This window comes from Camelus bactrianus, chromosome 22 (genome assembly GCF_048773025.1).
Source record: "Camelus bactrianus isolate YW-2024 breed Bactrian camel chromosome 22, ASM4877302v1, whole genome shotgun sequence".
In the NCBI taxonomy this organism is placed as follows: Eukaryota; Metazoa; Chordata; class Mammalia; order Artiodactyla; family Camelidae; genus Camelus; species Camelus bactrianus.
In genome coordinates this window covers 23,822,581-23,841,333 of record NC_133560.1, presented here as the reverse complement: position 1 = coordinate 23,841,333, position 18,753 = coordinate 23,822,581, and the positions used below count along the sequence as shown (strand labels likewise).

The 18,753-nt window shown below is 47.0% G+C and overlaps 1 protein-coding gene across 6 annotated transcripts in view; it reads right to left on the bottom strand.

Annotated features, from left to right (window-relative positions):
* CACNA1A (calcium voltage-gated channel subunit alpha1 A) overlaps positions 1-18,753 on the bottom strand; it is a 280,900-nt gene that overhangs the window by 106,422 nt on the left and 155,725 nt on the right. For all 6 annotated transcript variants that reach the window (XM_074350635.1, XM_074350639.1, XM_074350636.1 and 3 more), the window contains 2 exons: positions 6,648-6,739; positions 3,932-4,084 (listed from right to left, as the gene is read on the bottom strand). In XM_074350635.1, the coding sequence (XP_074206736.1) occupies positions 3,932-4,084; positions 6,648-6,739 (245 nt within the window). The remainder of the gene's footprint in view (positions 1-3,931; positions 4,085-6,647; positions 6,740-18,753) is intronic.

The following is an 18,753-nucleotide window of genomic DNA, read 5'->3' as shown; positions in this document are numbered from 1 at the left end:
TGGGGGAAAAAATGGCTATTAAAATGAATTTATCAGTCTTTTCCCCAAAAGTCCAATGGTTGGTTTTGTTGATCTATTCTTTGTTTTCTATTTCATTAATTTCTTCTTCTCTGTTTTTGTTCTTTTCCTAAATTTTTGAGATGGATTAATGTTCCTTAAGACCATAAATGTCCCTTTAAGTGAAGCTTTAACTGCATCTCACAAATTTTGCCATGCATTATTATCATGATAATACTCAGTAACCTATTCAGAAATTTCCATTATTGTTTCTTCTTTGACTCATGGATAACTAAGAAGCATTAAAAATTTGTCAGATATATACAAAAATAAAATAATATAATGAATTCCCATGTACCTATCACCAATTTCAATCCTTATCAACTCAGGGCTAATCTTGTTTCACCCATATCCCCTCTTCATACTAAAATAATTTGCCTTGCCACAAAAATATCTTTAAAGCAAATCTCAGACATCCTGCCATTTCATCCGCAAATTAGAAGCCTGTCTTTTAACTTCCGAACACTTATACGGTTACCTTTTTGTTACCGATTTCCAGCTTAATTGCATTGTGGTCAGAGAATATGTTTTATATTATTCTGTCCTTTTAAATCTGTCAAGATGCACTTTAAGGTCCCTAATACAGTCAGTTTTGGTAAATATGCTGTGCGCATTTTGAGGTGGTTGGGTGCAGTGTTCTCCAGACTCCAATTAGCACAGATTTGTCAATTGTGTTGTGTTATTCTTCTGTAGCCTGACTGATTTTCTTTTTTTTTCTTGAGATGTACTGGGCTCAGGGAGCTGTTCTGGAGGCGAGGGAGGCCAGTACACATAGTACTCACCCTTAGGCACAGGAGCTAAGCTTTCTCCAAAAAGCAGGAGGCAGATTGTGAAAATGCCACAAGGAAAGAGATACACGTCAATGGACACCCCTTTTGCTGGAAACCAAAGACAGATTCCTGGCAAAATCGGGCTGGGGCATAAAGGTTGGGTTCGAATTCTAATGCATTGAAGGGGACGGGGAGGAGGTATGTCTCCATGAGAACTCAGAGTCAGGGGAGCACCGAACAACCTGCACGTGTCTCCACTGGACCAGATCAGCGGATATAAAAGGACTCTATTCAGCAAGTGACAGTTTTGAAGGTTTTCAGAGAGCGACACTGTGTGACAAGAAAACAGTCGAGTGTGTAAACTCAAGCTCCCCACTAAACACAAAAAGGTATCTCAATGGATGTGCTCCAGACTTTGCAGCACCCATTCCCAACCTCCACTGAGCAAGCAACAGAGAGAAAAGAACCAACACAGAATGCCTGAATCTTATTGACCTTTGGAGCTCCGGTGAAGCAGAAACTCCAGGTCCTGCAAAATGACACCCATCAATCTCAGAAGTGACACCTACTACTTAAGAAGCAATGACACATCAGCCACTAGTTTAAGAAGTGGGAAACGCCTTCCCCATTCACGCCTGACGTGGTCCAGGAGCTGTTATATAATGAATACAGATCGGAAGGCAAAATCTTTTAAAAGGAATAAAAATTCCAGGGCTCCTCTAATGAATGAGAACCACTGTTTGTGGGGAAGTTCACCTCTGTCCAGAAACTTTTCCATTTCCACCTTGTGTCCAAATCTGGCTCAATTTCCATCCATCGTGCGGCAACCCCTGCATTAGCCCAGTGAACACTGGTCCCTTCCTTTCCTTGGGGCTACAATAGCTCCTGAATGTTCACATTTGGTGGGGAGAGAAAAGCAGGCATTAACGTGCATTGATATGCACTAGGGGTCTCGTGTCCTCAAACTATCTTGGAAGATCTTGGAAAGAAGGAAGCTTCCGCTTTTCCTTTGCATTTCTCTGCGAGTTTAGCGCCATGCTGGGCACACAGGAGCCAGGTTCCTGATGACAAAGAGAGCCATCTGCAAGAGAAAACCTGTCTGTCTTTGGCAGCTCTGCCTAGCGGTGTTCCTGATTGAGATCCCATCCCCCCTCAACCTCCCCGCCCCCTCATCACGAAACACTCCAAGGGCTGCTTCTAGAAAAGCAACCGTCCAGAGAGTCTGAGGAATTCGGTTATAAATATATTTTAAAATTAACCTGCTGCCTGGGTGTCTGTATAAATCTGTCTCTTACTCACACGGCTTATATTTTTAATCACGAGCTTTTCAGTCATCCTCCAAATCAAGGCTTCCTACCCTTCGGGCTGCCTCACCCACATCTGTCCCCTTACAACCCTGACTCAGACTCAAGCCAGTCTTCTGTCCCCTTGGCTAGAGAGAGTTAAAGAAAGGGAAAAAAAAAAAACAAAACACAAAAAAACAAAAACAAAAACCCCAGGATCCAGGAGTCCCAGTTTCTCTGCCCTCGGCTGATTTTTTCCGAGGGGCCCTGCCCTGAATCTCTCCCTCCAGTATTTCCGCCCGGGTGATGAGGCCAGGAGCAGAAATAGCTCTGCCTCAATCTGACTCAATTAACACCTTCTTCATTGGGGAAAGAAATAATTAGGACATCCCATATTGAGCAAACTTCACAAGCCCAGGAGAGAAGGACACAGGAGGAGCAAGAAAAAAAGGAGGAAAAAAAAATCATCCTGAATAAACCTTCCCTACTGGGTTTTCCTGCCCTCTGGGAGGTCTGGGAAGATGTCTCGGCTACCCAGGGGGTCACCAGGCTGAAAAGGTGGATGGGACAGAATCTTCCTTATAAGACAGGCTTGAAACCTCTTTCCCTCTGGGCTTCAGTCCACACTGTCCACTCCCTCAGTTCAGTTTCCTTGACCCATGACCAGCACTGTCACTCAGCCTGTGCGTACCGAGGCAGCTGGTGGTTCAAATACTGAAATACAGGCTTCACTCCACATTTGATTCCACTTGGTTCATGGGCTTCAGAGAACAAGTAGCTAGAAGTTTGGATAGCAGGGTATTTAATTGAAAAGGTCTCTGGAAGCTACTGGGTCTGTGAGTGTGTGGACAGCAGGGGACACCCACGCTGCCCCACTCACTCTGATTCTGAGCTGAGCACCAGGGCTGTACCTCCTTGTCTTCCTGGTTTTTCTCCTGCCTTCTCCCCTCCCCCTGCCTGGCACAGCTCGAGGAGAGGGACCAAGACCCTGGTGGTGCTGAGTTCTATTGGTCAGTGCCAGCACTCCCAGAAGGATGTCTTTAAGGCACATTCTTGGGGAGACCAGGAGGAGCCATCCTCTACTCTCCTTTTCTCCAGAGCCACTGGATCCCTTCCTTCCTGGCCAGATTGCCCCCCGCATCTTCCTGCTTTAGAACCCAACACGCCCTGAGGTCTGGGGTCACTGCAAGGTAACTAGGTAAAGAGCCTGTGGGCATCCTGCCCATATTCTGCTATCATCTGCTCTGCCCCTGCGTGCTCTCCCTGAAAACATCTTTGGTGCCTGCTCCAGCTCAGCATGAGGGGCAGCCAGCTGTGCCAGGGCATTAATGCCCACCCAGGGCCATTCCTCGCCAATGTTGGACAAAATTTGGTGCGTAAGTACCCAGCTCCCTCTTCTCTCATGTGGGATGGCTGTGAGGTGTGTGACCTACCCTATTTCTCTGAGGTGCCCAATGGGACTGACGTCTGGTTGCCCAAAATGGTAACTTGCTTGGTAGCACCCCCTTTACCAGATGTTTCCCCCACCTGTCTCACTTCCCCACTTTCCTGACGGTGCTTCCAGGGGTCACTTCCCAAATAAACCACTAACATTGGGACAGCTTCCTAGGGAATCCCAAGGCAATGTCCTAGCAACAACCAAGGTCTTGGGGGCTGTTTCACCCCCCACCTTGCCTGCAGTGCTTTGGGGAGGAGGTGCCCCGGTTTCTTAAGAGAAAGACGCAAACCTCTACCCATCTCATCGGGAGCTTGTCCCCAAAAGAGAAAAAGAAATGGGAGGAAGGTCGGGGGAAAAAAAAGTATTGCACTACACGGACCTACCTGTCCCCTCTTCGAAGCAGGTGGTATGAAATTTTCCCATATAAAATTCTAACCCTATGATTGCAAAAATAAGGATTGCAAAAAATAGGAGGAGGCCAATCTGCAGCAGGGGGATCATTGCCTTCATGATGGACTTCAGGACGACTTGTAAACCTGGAGAGACACAGAGAGAGAGAGGCCCCACGGGCCCATGAGAAGGCACCCCGAAACCCCACCTCCAGGATACCTCCCAAGGGAACCCAGGACACACGGGGGAAGGCTGGGGACGGGGCCAGGGCGAGGGAAGATGGATGGAAGACCCAGAGGCTACTCATTATAATAACAGGAACACTCCCTTCAAACATGTTAGAGAATTTTTTATTTTCAAATATTTCAAAAAGCATTTGGCCTAGGCCGCCCTATTTGATGACCTTCTGGGCAAGAATGAGGTGGAGAGTCGTTGCTTTCTGAGCCCTGTTCTTGCGCACGGAGCGCCTTTCACCCAGAGCGGGGTGCCTTTTTCTAACTTTTTTCCACCAAGAGGGGGCGACGTGTCCTAATTCATACAAAGGCACCATAGAGGCTAGCTGGCAGCTCTGCACGGAAAAGCAGTCCATGTCCCAGTTCCAACCCTGAGAAGCCAGACGTTATTTCACTGGCTTTTAGCAACAACCCCAGGAGGCAGGTGCACGTGTAAAATCATCCCCACTTCCCAGAGGTGGGAAGTAAAGCTCAGAGGGGCGTCATGATTCACCCTAGGACATGAGAAATAACAGGGCCAGGATTCGAACCCAGGTCGGAACGATGTCAAACCCCATGTCTGAAGCCATGGTTCCATGTGTTTAGGAAAGTCTGTGGTCAAAATCAGGGTTCAGGCGTATAGCTTGGGTCTTGCTTCTTGATTAGAAGAACCTCCCATGGCCCACAATTAACATCTCTTGATAGTTGGAAACCACAGGGGACAACGCTACTCCAAGGTGTCCCAAACGTAAGGCTGACGCTGATGGAGGCAGTGTGGCAGAGTGGCTGAGGCTCTGGACACTGGAGACAGTTGATGCCTAGGCCAGGTCTCCTTTGCTGTTGGCGCACCCTCCCTCCAGCTGCTGTGGGCACTGGCTGCTAACGGTTCCCAGATGCCCCGCTTTTCACAGAATCACCCTTGGTTATTAAAAGCACCTCACCTGGGAGGCGTCTGCTTTCCCCCTCCCACCCCCAGCAATCGATCACATAAGTACAAAAGGCCAGCAGCCCTTGCCTCAAATAGGAGAGAACTCAGATGCTACTCACACTCCAGAGCTCCCCAGGGGATCAGGCTGAGATGGCATCCTTGTTCAGCTCCTTCCCCTGCCCTGTCCTGCTGCCCTCATCCTTTCTCTCCTGATAGCACTCCCCCAATAAAGCAAGTGCATCTGAACACCCATCTTTGTCTGCTTCTACGGAACCTGACCTAGTCATCTCCTGACTAGCAAAGTGACCTGAGCAAGTCAGGGTGCCATTCTGAACCTCGGTTTCTTCATCTGTAATCGGGAGTTAGACTAGCACCTCCCTCTCAGGATTAAATGAGAAAGTTCACACCTAGCAAAGTGCCTGGCATGTCACTGGTGGTCATTCAACAGAGACTCTTTTTAGTATTAGCTACTCAATTTGGGATGGCCCTTAGTTTAATACGACAGAAGCACCTGCTGGAATCTTGCAGACACTTGAGTAGAAGTGCCTTCTTTCTACAAAAAGACCCTGCTGGTGGTTATCTGGGACGTCTTACTCTTTAAATCTGGATGGCAATAAATCTGAAGAACAAAGCTAATGAAACGTAAAATGGAGGTAATAACAGAACCTACCTCACAGGCTTGTTGTGAGGATAAATGAGTTTAAAAAATGGCAAATACTTAAAACAGTGCCTGGTACATAGTAAGTGCTTATAAATTATTATTATTATTGTTACTACTACTACTACTGGGGCAGTAGGACAGAAAAAGGTCAGCCCTGTTTTGCTTTCTTTTTCTCTTTATTTTGCAGCTGAACCTAGTCCTGACCCTGAATTCTGCAGCCACCCCCAAAGGGTGGAGTAAAAGCATCCTTGAAGGATGAGAAAATAGCAGGGAGCGAGTAAAGACTTTGGAGCTTGTCACTGTCCAACTGTCAGAAATCAAGTGAGTAATTTAACCTTTTGGAGCCTCAGCCTTTTCATCCCTAAAATGGTTCCGCACCTAGGTAATTGTGAAGCTGAACTAATACACAGAAAGCTCGTTCGGCTGTGTCCCGTATGCAGTAGGCACCCAATACGTTGTAATGGTTATTGCCACCCATTATTACCAGGCTTGGGAGTCATACTGGCTAACTCCTAATTCTGACATTCTCAGCCATGCGACTTTGCTCAAATTATTCAGCGGCTCTGAGCCTCAGTTTCCCTGTCTGTAAAATGGGGACAACAGCACTATCCACTTCACAAGGTTGGGAGTACGGAGTGAGAGACTGTGTGGTGCTTAGCACGGCTCCTGATGGATAAATGTTCAGTAAGGAGGTGGTTATGGGTGAGGGTCCTGGCTTGCTTTCAGGAGCTTGTGCAGACCTGCAGCCAGGTTCCTGGGGGTCCCCTGAGGGGCTTCCCCAAAGAGACTGCTTGGACTCAGGCTGCAGAAGCACCCAAGGGCTGCCAATGAGATGCTTTGCGGAGAGGAAACCGAGGGCTCCCAGGACCCCTGAGCAGACCCCTTGCCAGGGTTGGAAACTCACGCACTTGGGATTCCAGATACCAGCTTGAGCGGCCGCAGCACTCGAACTGCCCTCAGCGTCCGGAGGTCAAACTCCGTCCCAACTGTTGCCAAGATGCTGGAAGAAAAAGCCAGAACAGAAAGCCAAGGGTGGGTTTCAGGGTCCGACAGGTGGGTGGGGGGTCGATGTCATGGTTTATTGTCTGGGTGACCACAGGCAGGTGACTTTACATCGGTGGACCTCAGTTTTCCCACCTGTAAAACTGTGTTAATAGCACCTGCTTCACGGGATGAAAGGTGATTTACAAAGACCCCAAATAGGTGTCTGGTGGATGAGGCTCAATAAATATTGGGCTGAGAAGAATGGAGGCTTTGCCACAGCACTTCACTTAGTACAATAATCTCTAGGTCTGTCCATGTTGCTCAAATGGCATTATTTTATTTTTTTTATAGCTGAATAGTATTCATTGTATATATATATATATACATATATATATATGTATATATATATATATACACACACACCACATCTTCATTATCCAATCATGTGTCACTGAAATTTGGTGTGTATTCTACCCTTCTGGCACATCTCAATTCAGGTGTTCAATGGTCACATGTGGCCAGGGGTGGATGGACTATACAGCTCAGGCACAGAGAAAGAGTCAGTGGGGTAAAGATGTAAAGAAAGTGAGCCACATGAATATGTCAGAGGAAAACTCTGGGCAAAGGGACAGCCAGTGCAAAGGTCCTGAGGCAGAACCACACCTGGTACATCTGAGGAACAGCAAAGAGGCCAGTATGGCTGGAACCAAGTGAGCCAGGGTGACAGTGGGAGGCGATGAGGGCAGGGAGGTGATGAGGCAGGTCATGCAAGGACTTGTGGGCCACAGTGAAGCTTTTGCTCTGAGTGAAGTCACAGCCATGGAGGGTTCTGAGTATCGAAGGGACATGATCTGACTTGTGTTTAAAATAAGGCTTCTCTAGGGGCCAAGGCCAGAAGCTGGGAGACTTGGGGGAGGTGACTGCACTGGTCCAGGCGAGAGATGAAGGATTTAGACCTGGTTGTGCTGGGCACAGTGATACTGCTGAGATGAATTCAACCCTGCCCTTAGATGACCACACACGTAAGGGGGTGAGAGATTCAAGTACAAGTCCTTCTGGTCCCAGGGCGGTCAGAGGCAGGAATGAGGAGGAAATGAATTCAGACAGGATGGCTGGGGACAGCGTGACTGTGGAGTCCAAGTTTGAAGAGGCAGCACAGCACAAAATCTTACAAAATCTTAGACCAGAGGTTAAACCCTGGCCCCGCATTTTCTCATTACATGGCCTTTGCCCTAACTTGTCTCAGCCTCTGAAATGCAGATCATCTTACCTCCCTCTTGCCCAGTGCAATCCTAGCCAGCACCTAAGATGCACTATCTCTCAACCCCCTCCTGGGAAGGATGGCAAGGGAGTAGGAGGAGAATGCCAGGAGAGGAGAGGCTTCTTGGGCTGAGAATGCCCTATAGCGGCAGAAGGCTTCCCTCTGGATGATGGGGGGACAAATCAGGTGGGCAGGATGGTTGGAGGCTGTGAACTGGAGGCTGATGAGGTGGGTCTTGTCGTGTGGACAGTGGGAGTCATGTTAAGGTTTTGGAGCAGGGGAGGGATGTGATTAGGGTTGGCAAGCCTGACAGCTGAAAGGACAGATTGGTGGTGATGGAGGCAGGAGTGAGGAGGGAGCCGTAAGAGCAGACCGGCGTCATGAGGGCTAGAACTAGGACAAAGGCAGTGGGAGTACAAAGGAGGCCCCAGTTTATATATAGCTGCCATTGACTGCTGTGCACCAGGGAGCTTGCCTGGGCTCATCAAATCCTCCCTGCGTCCCAGCAGTCAGCAGGGTGAGTCCCATCTTACAGAGGAGGAAACTGAAGCCCAGAGAAGTTCTGAACGCATGGAGGTCCACACTACCAAGTAAGAATGTGAACTCAGGACCCCAGGACTCCAGAGCCCAGCTTTCCACCTCACATGGCTTGTTGGATGGGGTGGGAGCAATGGTGGGAAAGAAAGAGATGGGAAGTATGGCTTCCTGGTTCCAAATGAACCACCAAGTAACAGTCATTCATTTATTCCACAAGTGTTTGTTGAGAACCTACTATGTGCGTAGCTACTCAGGGAGAACCTGAGAGTGCCACCATCAACCAAGTGAAAACGGGAAGAGGTGTGGTATGCCAGATGGTGTGAAGCACTATGGAGAACAATACGGCAGCCACCAGGACTTCCAGTGGAAAGACCGAGTGTGGGATGGGAGGGAGGAATCAAGAGCGACTCCAGGGTTTGGGGCTGGGCCACTGGACGGATGGAGTTGTCAACTGAGACGGGGAAGGTGGAGGAAGGGGAAGGTTTGGAGGAAGCCCAGGAGCTGGGTTGTGGACTGGACACGCTGAGTTTGAGAAGCCAGTTTTCTGTGACTCCCTCTTTAGAACCTTCCAGTGGCTTCCAGCAGGCTTAGAATAAAATCTAGAGTCTATCATGACCACAAGACCTTGTGTGACTTGACTCCCACTGACCGCCCTGTCTCACTACACTCCGGCCACTTCAGCCTTCTGTTCTTCCAACAGGAAAAGCTCCTTTCCACCAAGGGAATGATATGCTGGCTGTCTCTTCTATTGCAGACACCTGCCCCATCCCTTCAACTCTCTCCCTCTTTGCCTAGTGGGCCCTCTTCAAATCCTTTAGGTTGCAGCTCCAATTCTGCCTTCTCAGAAGGGACAGATGGGGTTGTGGTTGACCAGATATCCCAGGGTTGATAGCTAAAATGAAAAAGGTAGAGAAAGAATATGGGTGGAAAAGAGGGAGAAGCCACAGAGGCAGGAGGAGACCTGGAAGAAGGGTGTCATCCCTGAGGGTTAAGTTCAAAAGTGTTTTGAGAAAGGAGAGGGCATTGGTCCCCAGGGCAGCATAGACAAAGACGAAGAAGATGCCACGGATGAAAAGCAGGCATCACGCAGGGCCTCGGGTCTCTGGGGAGTCTCGCCGTGCCTGATGGCTGGAGAGAGAAGGTTGAGAGGTACTGGAAACAAGAGCCTGGGCATGAGAAGAAAGGATGTTCAGGGTGGAAGAGAACCGAGTATGCTGATGTGTCAAGAGAGGGAAGTCGATGCTGCAGCCTTGGCCTTTAGAGCTGCGCTGCCCAATACAGGAACCATTAGGCACACATAGTTATTTAAATATACATTTAAATTACATTAAATTAAATGAGACATTCAGCTCCTCGGTCGCATTAGTCGCACTTTCACATAGCTCTTTAAACATATCATTAATATAATTTAATTTAAATTAGACACTCAGTTCCTTAGTTGCATCCGTCGCATTTTAAGTGCTCCACAGCCGCGTGTGGGCAGTTGCATCCCAAAGGACATTTCCGTCATCGCAGAAAGTTCCATCGGATGGTGCTGCTCTAGCGTGTCTACCCCAGAGGGCAGGAATTTTTGTCTGTTTTGCTCACGACGGTATCCCCAGGACCTATAACTGTGCCTGGCATATAGCAGGCACTCAATAAATGTTTGTTGAATGAATGAATGAATAAATAATGAAGTGAAATGGAGAAAGGCATCGTGACAACTAACAGAGTAGATTCCGGAAGGGAGGGAGGGCTGTGTAGAGGACAGGACTTATCTTAAACTAGGAAAAAACCACTCAAGACACTTATGGCTGTCAACCCAAGAGCCAGTCCCACTCCCTCCCTTGCGAGTGGGGTCCTTCTGTCATTCAAAGAAGCAGAAACGCCCAACAGTCTCTTTTTCCCAGGATTTCTTGCCATGGGAGCGCTGGTCACATGGCCCAGTCTTGTGCTTAACAGGACCTGAGTGCAAGTCTCCTGAGTGCCTCTGGAAGAGAGGTTCCCTCCATCAAGAGGAGTCACGTGGCAGGAGACAGTCCCTCCTCTTCTTTGGCTGACACTTATGTGTCTACCCAGGATGGCTGGGTAGCCATCTTGGAATGGGGTTGCCACCCTGGGACTGTGAGTGGTAAAGGTCACCAAGGAAAGTCCTTACACTGAAGATGGCCGAGTGAAAAGGTGGAAAGGATTCCTTGGAGACCCTGCTGAGCTGCAGAACCGACACCGCAACCAACCTCCCAGCCTCCAGATTGCTTGTAATGTGGATAACACACACTCTTCCCTCGCAGCTAAGAGCCAGAGAGCCTCAGTTCAAATCCCAGTTCTGCTAGCTACTGTGGCCTTGGGCACACCACTCAACATCTCTGTGCCTCAGTTTCCTGAGTTGTAAAATGGGGGTAATAATAGTACTTCCCTTTATAGGTGTAGAGATGTATGGGGTATACTTAGAACTGTGCCTGGGGTTTAGTAAGTAAGTCCTCTATAAACGTTTGCTATCATCGTCATCCTCTTAAACTTTTATTTTGTTACTTTCCCTGAAATTATACCAGAACTGACCGATAAAGAAACCAACATTCATTGAGTTTATTCTCTTTGCCAGGTTATAGCTTGTAGCTTTACATACTGAGGTCCCATTTTATGCCCCAGTATCTTTTCCATGTGAATGTCATATTCTCAGTTCATTGACAGGGGAACTGAGACCCGGAGGGGTTAGCCACTTGCCCACAATCACACAGCTAACACGTGGTGCCTGTATCTGGGTCTGGCTTTCCTGCCTCCTCCGTGCTGCCCGTTTAACTCCTCCACCCCACTTACTCTCTCCCGGGACCTCAGCCAAGCTTATGCCTCCACTAACCTGAACTCAGAAAGGAGCTAGATTTTTCTCTGGCCGGAAGTCAGAATGTCAATAAATATTTGCAGAGGAGCGACTACTATGTGCCAGGTGGGTGAGGAGGGGAACACGTGCAAAGGCCCTGGGGCTGGAGAGACCTTATGGTGCAGAGTGAGGTCACCAGCTGAGAGGCAGAGGACTGGAGAGTGGGAAGGAGATGTTAGTGTGGCTGGAAAGCAGGAAGTGGGGAGGATGGGGGCTGTTGCTGACCCCCGACCTCAGGTTAGATCCCCCTCATAGATCTGGGTCAAATCTTGAGTTGGGGATTTAGGAACATAACTGCTTCCCACGCAGTCTATATTCTTGCCATTCATAGATTTTGCAAATCTTCCTCAAGTTCATTCTTATATCAGTCACCTGGTTTTTAGCTCCACTTGGGAAAACTATTTCTAAAATTCCTTTTTTAAACCCTCAAACGCAAAGGGTCAAGATAATCAATTTCCTCAGTTCACGGCATAATTTTGCCTTTGGTCTGTGCAATGCCCCTCTCTTGTTCATTCACTCACTCATTCATTTCCTTTTATCCCCAAATTCAACTTTCATTCCTGAAGAGATAACTGATATAATGTTTAATTTGGTCTTAGTGGAGTGCATTCTTATAAAACCTGTGCTTTATTTTGAGCGCATATATTTAAAATTTTCACAAATGGCATTAATTTTGGAATATTCTGTTGTTTTCTGTTTTGGCAGACATGCCATCTGGGGCTCTCTCTGAGCCCCAGGTTCCAAAGGTGCATCCGAGACATCTCTCCCTGACCCCCAGGCATGGATGCCAGGCAGCCTCCAGCTTCCCCTCCACAGATGACGCTGGACTGAATATCCTCATACCCGCTCCTTAAGGACCCAGTGAACGTCTGCCCCGACAGCATAACTGCTGGTGGGTCTGAACTTCACTGGACTAATTACCTCTGATGACCCTCCAGAGTGGCCCCCTAGACCACACACCTACGAGTGGGGCAGAAGCTTCCTCTGTTCCTATATCCTACCGACCCTTGCTTTATCCACCTTTCTTTTAAAAAAAAAGAAAAAAAAATTCTTCCCTTAATGGAGATACTGGGGATCGAACCCAGGACCTCATGCATACTAAGTATGTGCTCTATAGCCTGAGCTATACCCTCCTCCCCACCACTTGCCTGTTTTTTTCCACTTATATATGAGGCATAGAGATCCTGACTGTTTTAATTTTCATCTTTCTGACTACAAATGATTTTGAGTACCACACCATATTCTGATTAGCTGTTCAGACTTCTCTTCCCTAATCTGCCTGATCACATTTTGTTTTTGCCTGCTTTCCTCTTGGGGTTGCTATGTTAGTGTCGTGATTCCCTCGCATAGTCTTTTTTGCTTTTGTTTTGGCAGGGTTAGGCTTATTTATTTACTTATCTTAATGGAGGGACCAAAGATTGAACCCGGGACCTCGTGCAGGCTAAGCACACACTCTACCCCTGAGCTATACCCACCCCTGCTCCCTCGTACAGTCTTGATCAGTGTTGCCTAATATGGTAGCCACTGGCTGCGTGTGGCTTTTGAGCATTCGAAATGAAATGTGGCTAATGTGAGTGAGGAACTGAGTTTTAAATTGTCTTTACTTTTAATTCAGTTTTATGTAAATAGTCACGCGTGGCTAGGGGCTGCAGTAACAAACAGCCGTTAGGTATGAACCCCTGGTCAGTTTTCCCTCTACCATTCCATGCACTATTTGCAAACACTACTTTAGTTCTTGCCACATGCCAGGTGCTATTTTAAATGATTATAAATATTAACTCGCTTCAAACTCCTAACAACCCATAAGTAGATGCTAGCCTTTCCATTTTATTGATGAGAAAACCGAGGCACAGAGAGGTTGAGTGACTTAACCCAAGGATTCGTAAGAAATGGTACTACCAACCAGGATTTGGATCTGGGAACCAAACTGCCCTGTTATGTGTTTATTTGAACAGATTTAGTTTTCATAAAATCAAGTTTTTTGTTTTTGTTTTTGTTTTTGTTTTTTTTGCTTTAGAGTTTGCGCTTTTAAAGTTCTATTTAAGGAGTCCCTCCCTGGCTCACACACATATTCTCCTGTGTTTTCTTTTTGTTTGTTTTTGTTTTTATTTATTTTTTATTGAAGTCTAGTCAGATTACAATGTTGTGTCAATTTCTGGTATACAGAATAATGTTTCAGTCATAATATACATACATATATTCCTTTTCATATTCTTTTTCATTATAGGTTACTACAAGATACTGACTATAGCTCCCTGTGCTATTCAGTAGAAACTTCTTGTTCTTTAAATCTTGCTTAAAAAATTTTTTTTCTTACTCTCTTTTTTTTTTTAAGCTTTTTTTGTGGGAGGGGTAATTAGGTTTATTCACTTGTTTTCTTTTTTTTAAGTGGAGGTATTGGGGATCAAACCCAGGACCTCGTGCATGCTAAGCACAAGCTCTTTCAATGAGCTAGACCCTCCTCTTGTTTTCTTCCTTAATGTGAAGTTCTTACCACTCACATGGGGTCCTCTCAGGTGCCTTAACCTTTGCAAAGAGCAGTTCCTCCTCTTATTTGTCTTTTAAAGTAGAGGATTGCACAAAAGGACACGTTTCTATTTTGGGTGATTCCTAAAGCTGTCTTAAAGTGCAGTGTTTTCTTAAGTAAAAAAAGAGCAGGAGCAGATGCAAAAACCTCAGAAGGTGCAAGGTAAGCAGTTCTAGAAAAGACGAGAGTCCCAGAGGGACGAGTTTGCTGGGGACCAGAAGGGGATGGCTGCTGAGTGAAGGCTCATTCAGAGATGAGCAGGTCATGGTGGGCCTCTTGAAGGGCACTGTTGCATTACCTGGCTGACTGCAAGGCTAAAGGAGGCACTGGAAGGGAAACTGGGGAGACTGGAATAAGAAGAAGGGGATGGATAATGTGGTGACTTGAGGGGCAGCAGGGTGGGGAGCAGAGTATCTTCCAAATAGAGGAGATTTGTCCAAGTTTGCAAGCACAGAGCATTGGGTCCCTGGAGGAGAGCCTGAGGGCCAAACAAGACATTTGACGGAGTAAAGCTCTCAAGGAAATGGATAACCACATTTTCAATTTAATTCCCAGACATTTAATGGGCATCTCCTACAGGAGAGGCACTCCCCGGATCAAAATAAAAACAAAAGCTAAACTCTCACCTGTAGCTGGTAGGAGTTTAAACTGGTTCCACGACTTGGGAAAATTGTTAGGCAGTTTCTACCAAAGCTAAACAGATTCTGCCCTATGACCCAGAAATTCCACTGAGGGAACACCTCCCAGAGAAATGTGAGCCGTGGTCACCAAATGACAAGTATGAGTGTCAACAGCACTTTTCTCTGTAATAGCCTCAAAGTGGAAAGGATCCAAATGCCCATCACCAGCGCAGCAGATAAACAGATGGTGCAGGATACACAGCCATGAGAATGAATGACCTACAGATACCGCCCCAACAGGGACGGATCTCACACACGCAATGTCATGGGGAAGAAGCCAGTGAGAGCTCGCGGTACATACGATCCCATGTGTTTACAATTCAGGTACAACTGAATTACTGTGCTGTCCACCAGAAACTAACTCAATGAGGTAGATCAACTGTACTTCAATTTAAAAAAAAAAAATAAGCAAGACTGATCCAGGATGTTCCATGTCAGGATGGGGTTACCGGCAACTGGAGGTGAACGAGAGGGTTCCTGGAGGTTCAGGAGGATCTGTTTCTTGATTTGGGTGCTGGTTACATGAGTGTGTTCAGTTTTTGAAAATTACTCAAGTATTCATATATGTGAGCTTTCCCCTTTGTGCATTCTACTTCAATATAAAGTTTAAAATACAGTTAGAAAGAAGCTAACATTTATTCAGTGCCTGTTGTGGGCCAGGCGGTGTGCATTATTTTATCCAATCCTCATGACGACCCTATGAGGCAGGGCCTGTACTTTCCAGATCAGAGAGGTTAAATCACTGCTCCCAGCTCACCCAGCCAGTAACATGGCTGAGCTGGGCTTTGGTTCCATGTCCTATTCCCTTCAAACTACTCTGCAATACTTCCCAGGAATGGGAAAGTGAAGGGACATGGATTTCTCTGAGACAGAGGAGAAAAAGAAAAACAGAGAGAGAGCGAGAGAGAGAGAGAGAGAGAGACAATGATCCTGAGGAAATTGAAAGGAAAGGAGTTCATCAAAGTGACCGCCATCGTCTCAAGAAAAAGTTGGCCAGATCCCAAGGAATCACAGAAAGGCTCGAAGCAGATGTGGTGTGAATTTAATAAGGCATTGACTCAAGATGAAAAAAATATTGAGGGATACTGAAGATCCGGCTAAGGGGATCCAGCCCAGTCCTTCCTGCATGGCTCTGCCTTCACTGGTTTCCAGGAGTGTAGAGACAGCAAGAAACTCCTTAAGAGGTGGGGGCAGATCAAGGAAACAGGTAAGGGATGTTGAGATCCCATGAGGACAGCCCCCACCTCTTAAGGAGTTTCTTCATTTGAAATTATCTGTTTGGGCGAATTCTGTTTCCTGTTGGGACCCTGACTGATAAAAATGGGGCAGGATGGCTAGTCCGTGACGGCTGCCCATCTGAAGTTCCTAAAGCCCACAGTTTCTGAGACAAAAGTCTCAGGAGAAGCAGGATTTGATTCTAGGTTTCCTCACTCAGGGGGTGGAAATACTCTGTTGCATTTTCCAAATAAGACTTCAAACTGGGGGAAAGACATTCTGCCAGGTTCTTCCCTCACCCCATAGTAAGGCAAGAACAATTCTTTGAAGCAGGTAGCCTGAGAAAGCAAGGAGGTGAGTGGAAGAAGACAGGGGTGTCCCTTAAAGCTGTCCTAAGGTAGGACTTGGAAGGAGGTGACATAGATCAAGATGTGGAGCTTGCCTGCCTTGAAGAACCACCACAGAGACTGATTTCTGTGTCTTCTTCCTGCACTTAACTAGACGGCGTTTCCCAGCCTTGCAAGTCAGCGTGGCCACGTGACTAAGTTCTGGCTGGCAGAAAGTGAGCTGAAGTGATGTGGTCTACTTCCGGGCCTGGCCCGGAAACACTTCCCATAATCGTTTCCCTTCTGTGTCTTCACACCAAGGAGCACAGAGACCTTAGAAGCCACGGGTTGAAGATGAGGAGCCATAATACAGAAGGAGCCTGGGCTTTTGCCTCTCTCCTTGGAGGAGAGCTGCCCACTGCTCAAAAAACCCATTTTGGAGTTTGTGTGTGCAAGGACTAAACTTCTATTGTGTTTGAGCCCTTATACATTTGGGGTTTTTTGTTTGTTTGTTTGTTTGTTACAGCAAAAAGGAGTATCTAATACACTTACTAGTATCTTCTCTCTTACACAGTGACTAATATGCTTGTGCATCTAAAACGTCCGCTGCATGAGTCCATGCCGGCCACCATCTGTCTCTTGTTTACCGATGGACCCCTAGTGCCTAGAACAGGACCCAGGATGTGCTGGGTCTCAGTAAGAATCTGTTAAATGAACCACTAGCTTCAGCTTTTCTTTCCAGCTTGAGTGAAGGGCAGAAAAGTGTAGCAGAGGTGAGCCCTGGCTCTCAGGTGGGAAGGAGCTGGCTTTATATCTTGCCCAGTTATTTATTAATTGTCTACATTGGGCAAATTCCCAAGCCTCAGTTTACTCACAGGGAGGATGGAGAATTATATAAAAGCTATTTCTTTCTGTGGACAGTGGGAGGATTAAATGTGACCATTCATGGAAAGTGCTGAGTACATCCCTGATGCATAGCACGCCCTCAGGAAGTAGTGGTCACGATGATCTGGACTTCTCTCATTCTCCGGGCAAACCAAAAGCTCTGAAGCTGTCCCTGCAATTGGCTCTGACAAATTTCAGGCCCCAAGGAATGAGAGCGGGGAAGGCGAGAATCAGGGCTTGAGCCTGGGATCACAGCCAAATACCAGCTCAGGAAACGCTATTACATTCCCATGATCCTTTTGCCATCCCAGGAGGGCTCGAGACTCCGTTTCTCATTCTGACCTCAGACTAACACTGCAGGAATTAGCCCTGCAGCTTCGGGGCTCAGACCAGCTGCCTCTGGATCAGGGAGCTCCACTGGGGATCTGGAACTTGGAGGTGAAATCCTCAGGACTAATGGAGGGAATGAGCCACAGTTTAATTCAGGGCATCCCACGTTTGGTGGGGTAGGGTGGGGATGTTCTTAATATAACCAGCCTGGAGGTATGGGTGATTGGACATATGCCTTAGAACTGATCAGGTTTTTCTTCTCCATTAATTAAAATGTGAATCATAGCTGAGTCACCAAAGAAAGAAAATGGTCAATGAACAATTCCAACTTCCTCCCTCCTTCCTTGCTCAGAGAGATGAGTCAGCAGAAGTCCATATCCAAAAAGGAGAGGGAAAAAAAAGAAGAGACGCAGAGCTTGGAGAGCAGCAAAAGGAACCTGAGTCACTTTATTCTTTGAGCAGAAGAAAGTCCCCACATTCCTGTCCCAAGGCTAATCAGCCACACCCTCTAGCAAACATGCCTCTGTTCCTCGTTTTTACACGGACCCACGGGCACCCCGAGTTCTACCCGAGCCCTGACAGTCTCATTTCTTGCTTTCTTCAGGCAACGGGAGACTCCTTACGATGCCAAAACAACTTCACATCTCCATCCTTCTGCTTTGTTTTTCTCAGAAAGCTTAAGCTCCCCCTTTAAAAAAAAATTTGGGGGGAGGTAATTAGGTTTTATTTTTAATTTTTTAAAAATTGAGGTACTGGGGATTGAACTCATGACCACATACATATGAAGTGTGCACTCTACCATGCTATACACTGCCCCTGCAAGCTCCCTTTTGAATTCACACATCATGATCATGTTTCATAAGTTAACAGAAGGCTGGGGAGCCGTACTGTCTTGTTCATGGGAAAGGGGAGCAAGGGTAGAAGATTCCAGAAGTGGGGGAGGTCCTTGCAGGACCAGGGCGACCATGGAGACTACTGGCTAAAAACAAGGCACCTGAACCCAGGCAGGGTCTGTGTAGAGATAGTCCATCTTTCTGAGCCTCAGTTTCCTCACCTGTGAAATGGGGATAGTGAAGAAACCTACTCACAGTGTGGTGAAGATTAAGAAGTCAGCACCAATAATATTCATTAGAAAAAAGATAATCCAGCAATTCCTGCTTTCCCCATAGTCAGTAGGCTGTACAGTGCCTGGCACACATACCCAAGCAGGTATGTGTGTGTGTGTGTGCTATTTCCTCAGCGAAACGGCCTGATTGCACATAACATCCCACACCTCACTTTTGATTTCTGCATCATGAATTTTCAAGAGGATGGGTTTCATTTTCAAATTCCCATGGGGTTTCACCATTAACCCCTGTCCTGATCCTTTGATATTCAAACTACTCTCTTTTTAAGAGCTTGTGGTGTCTTTG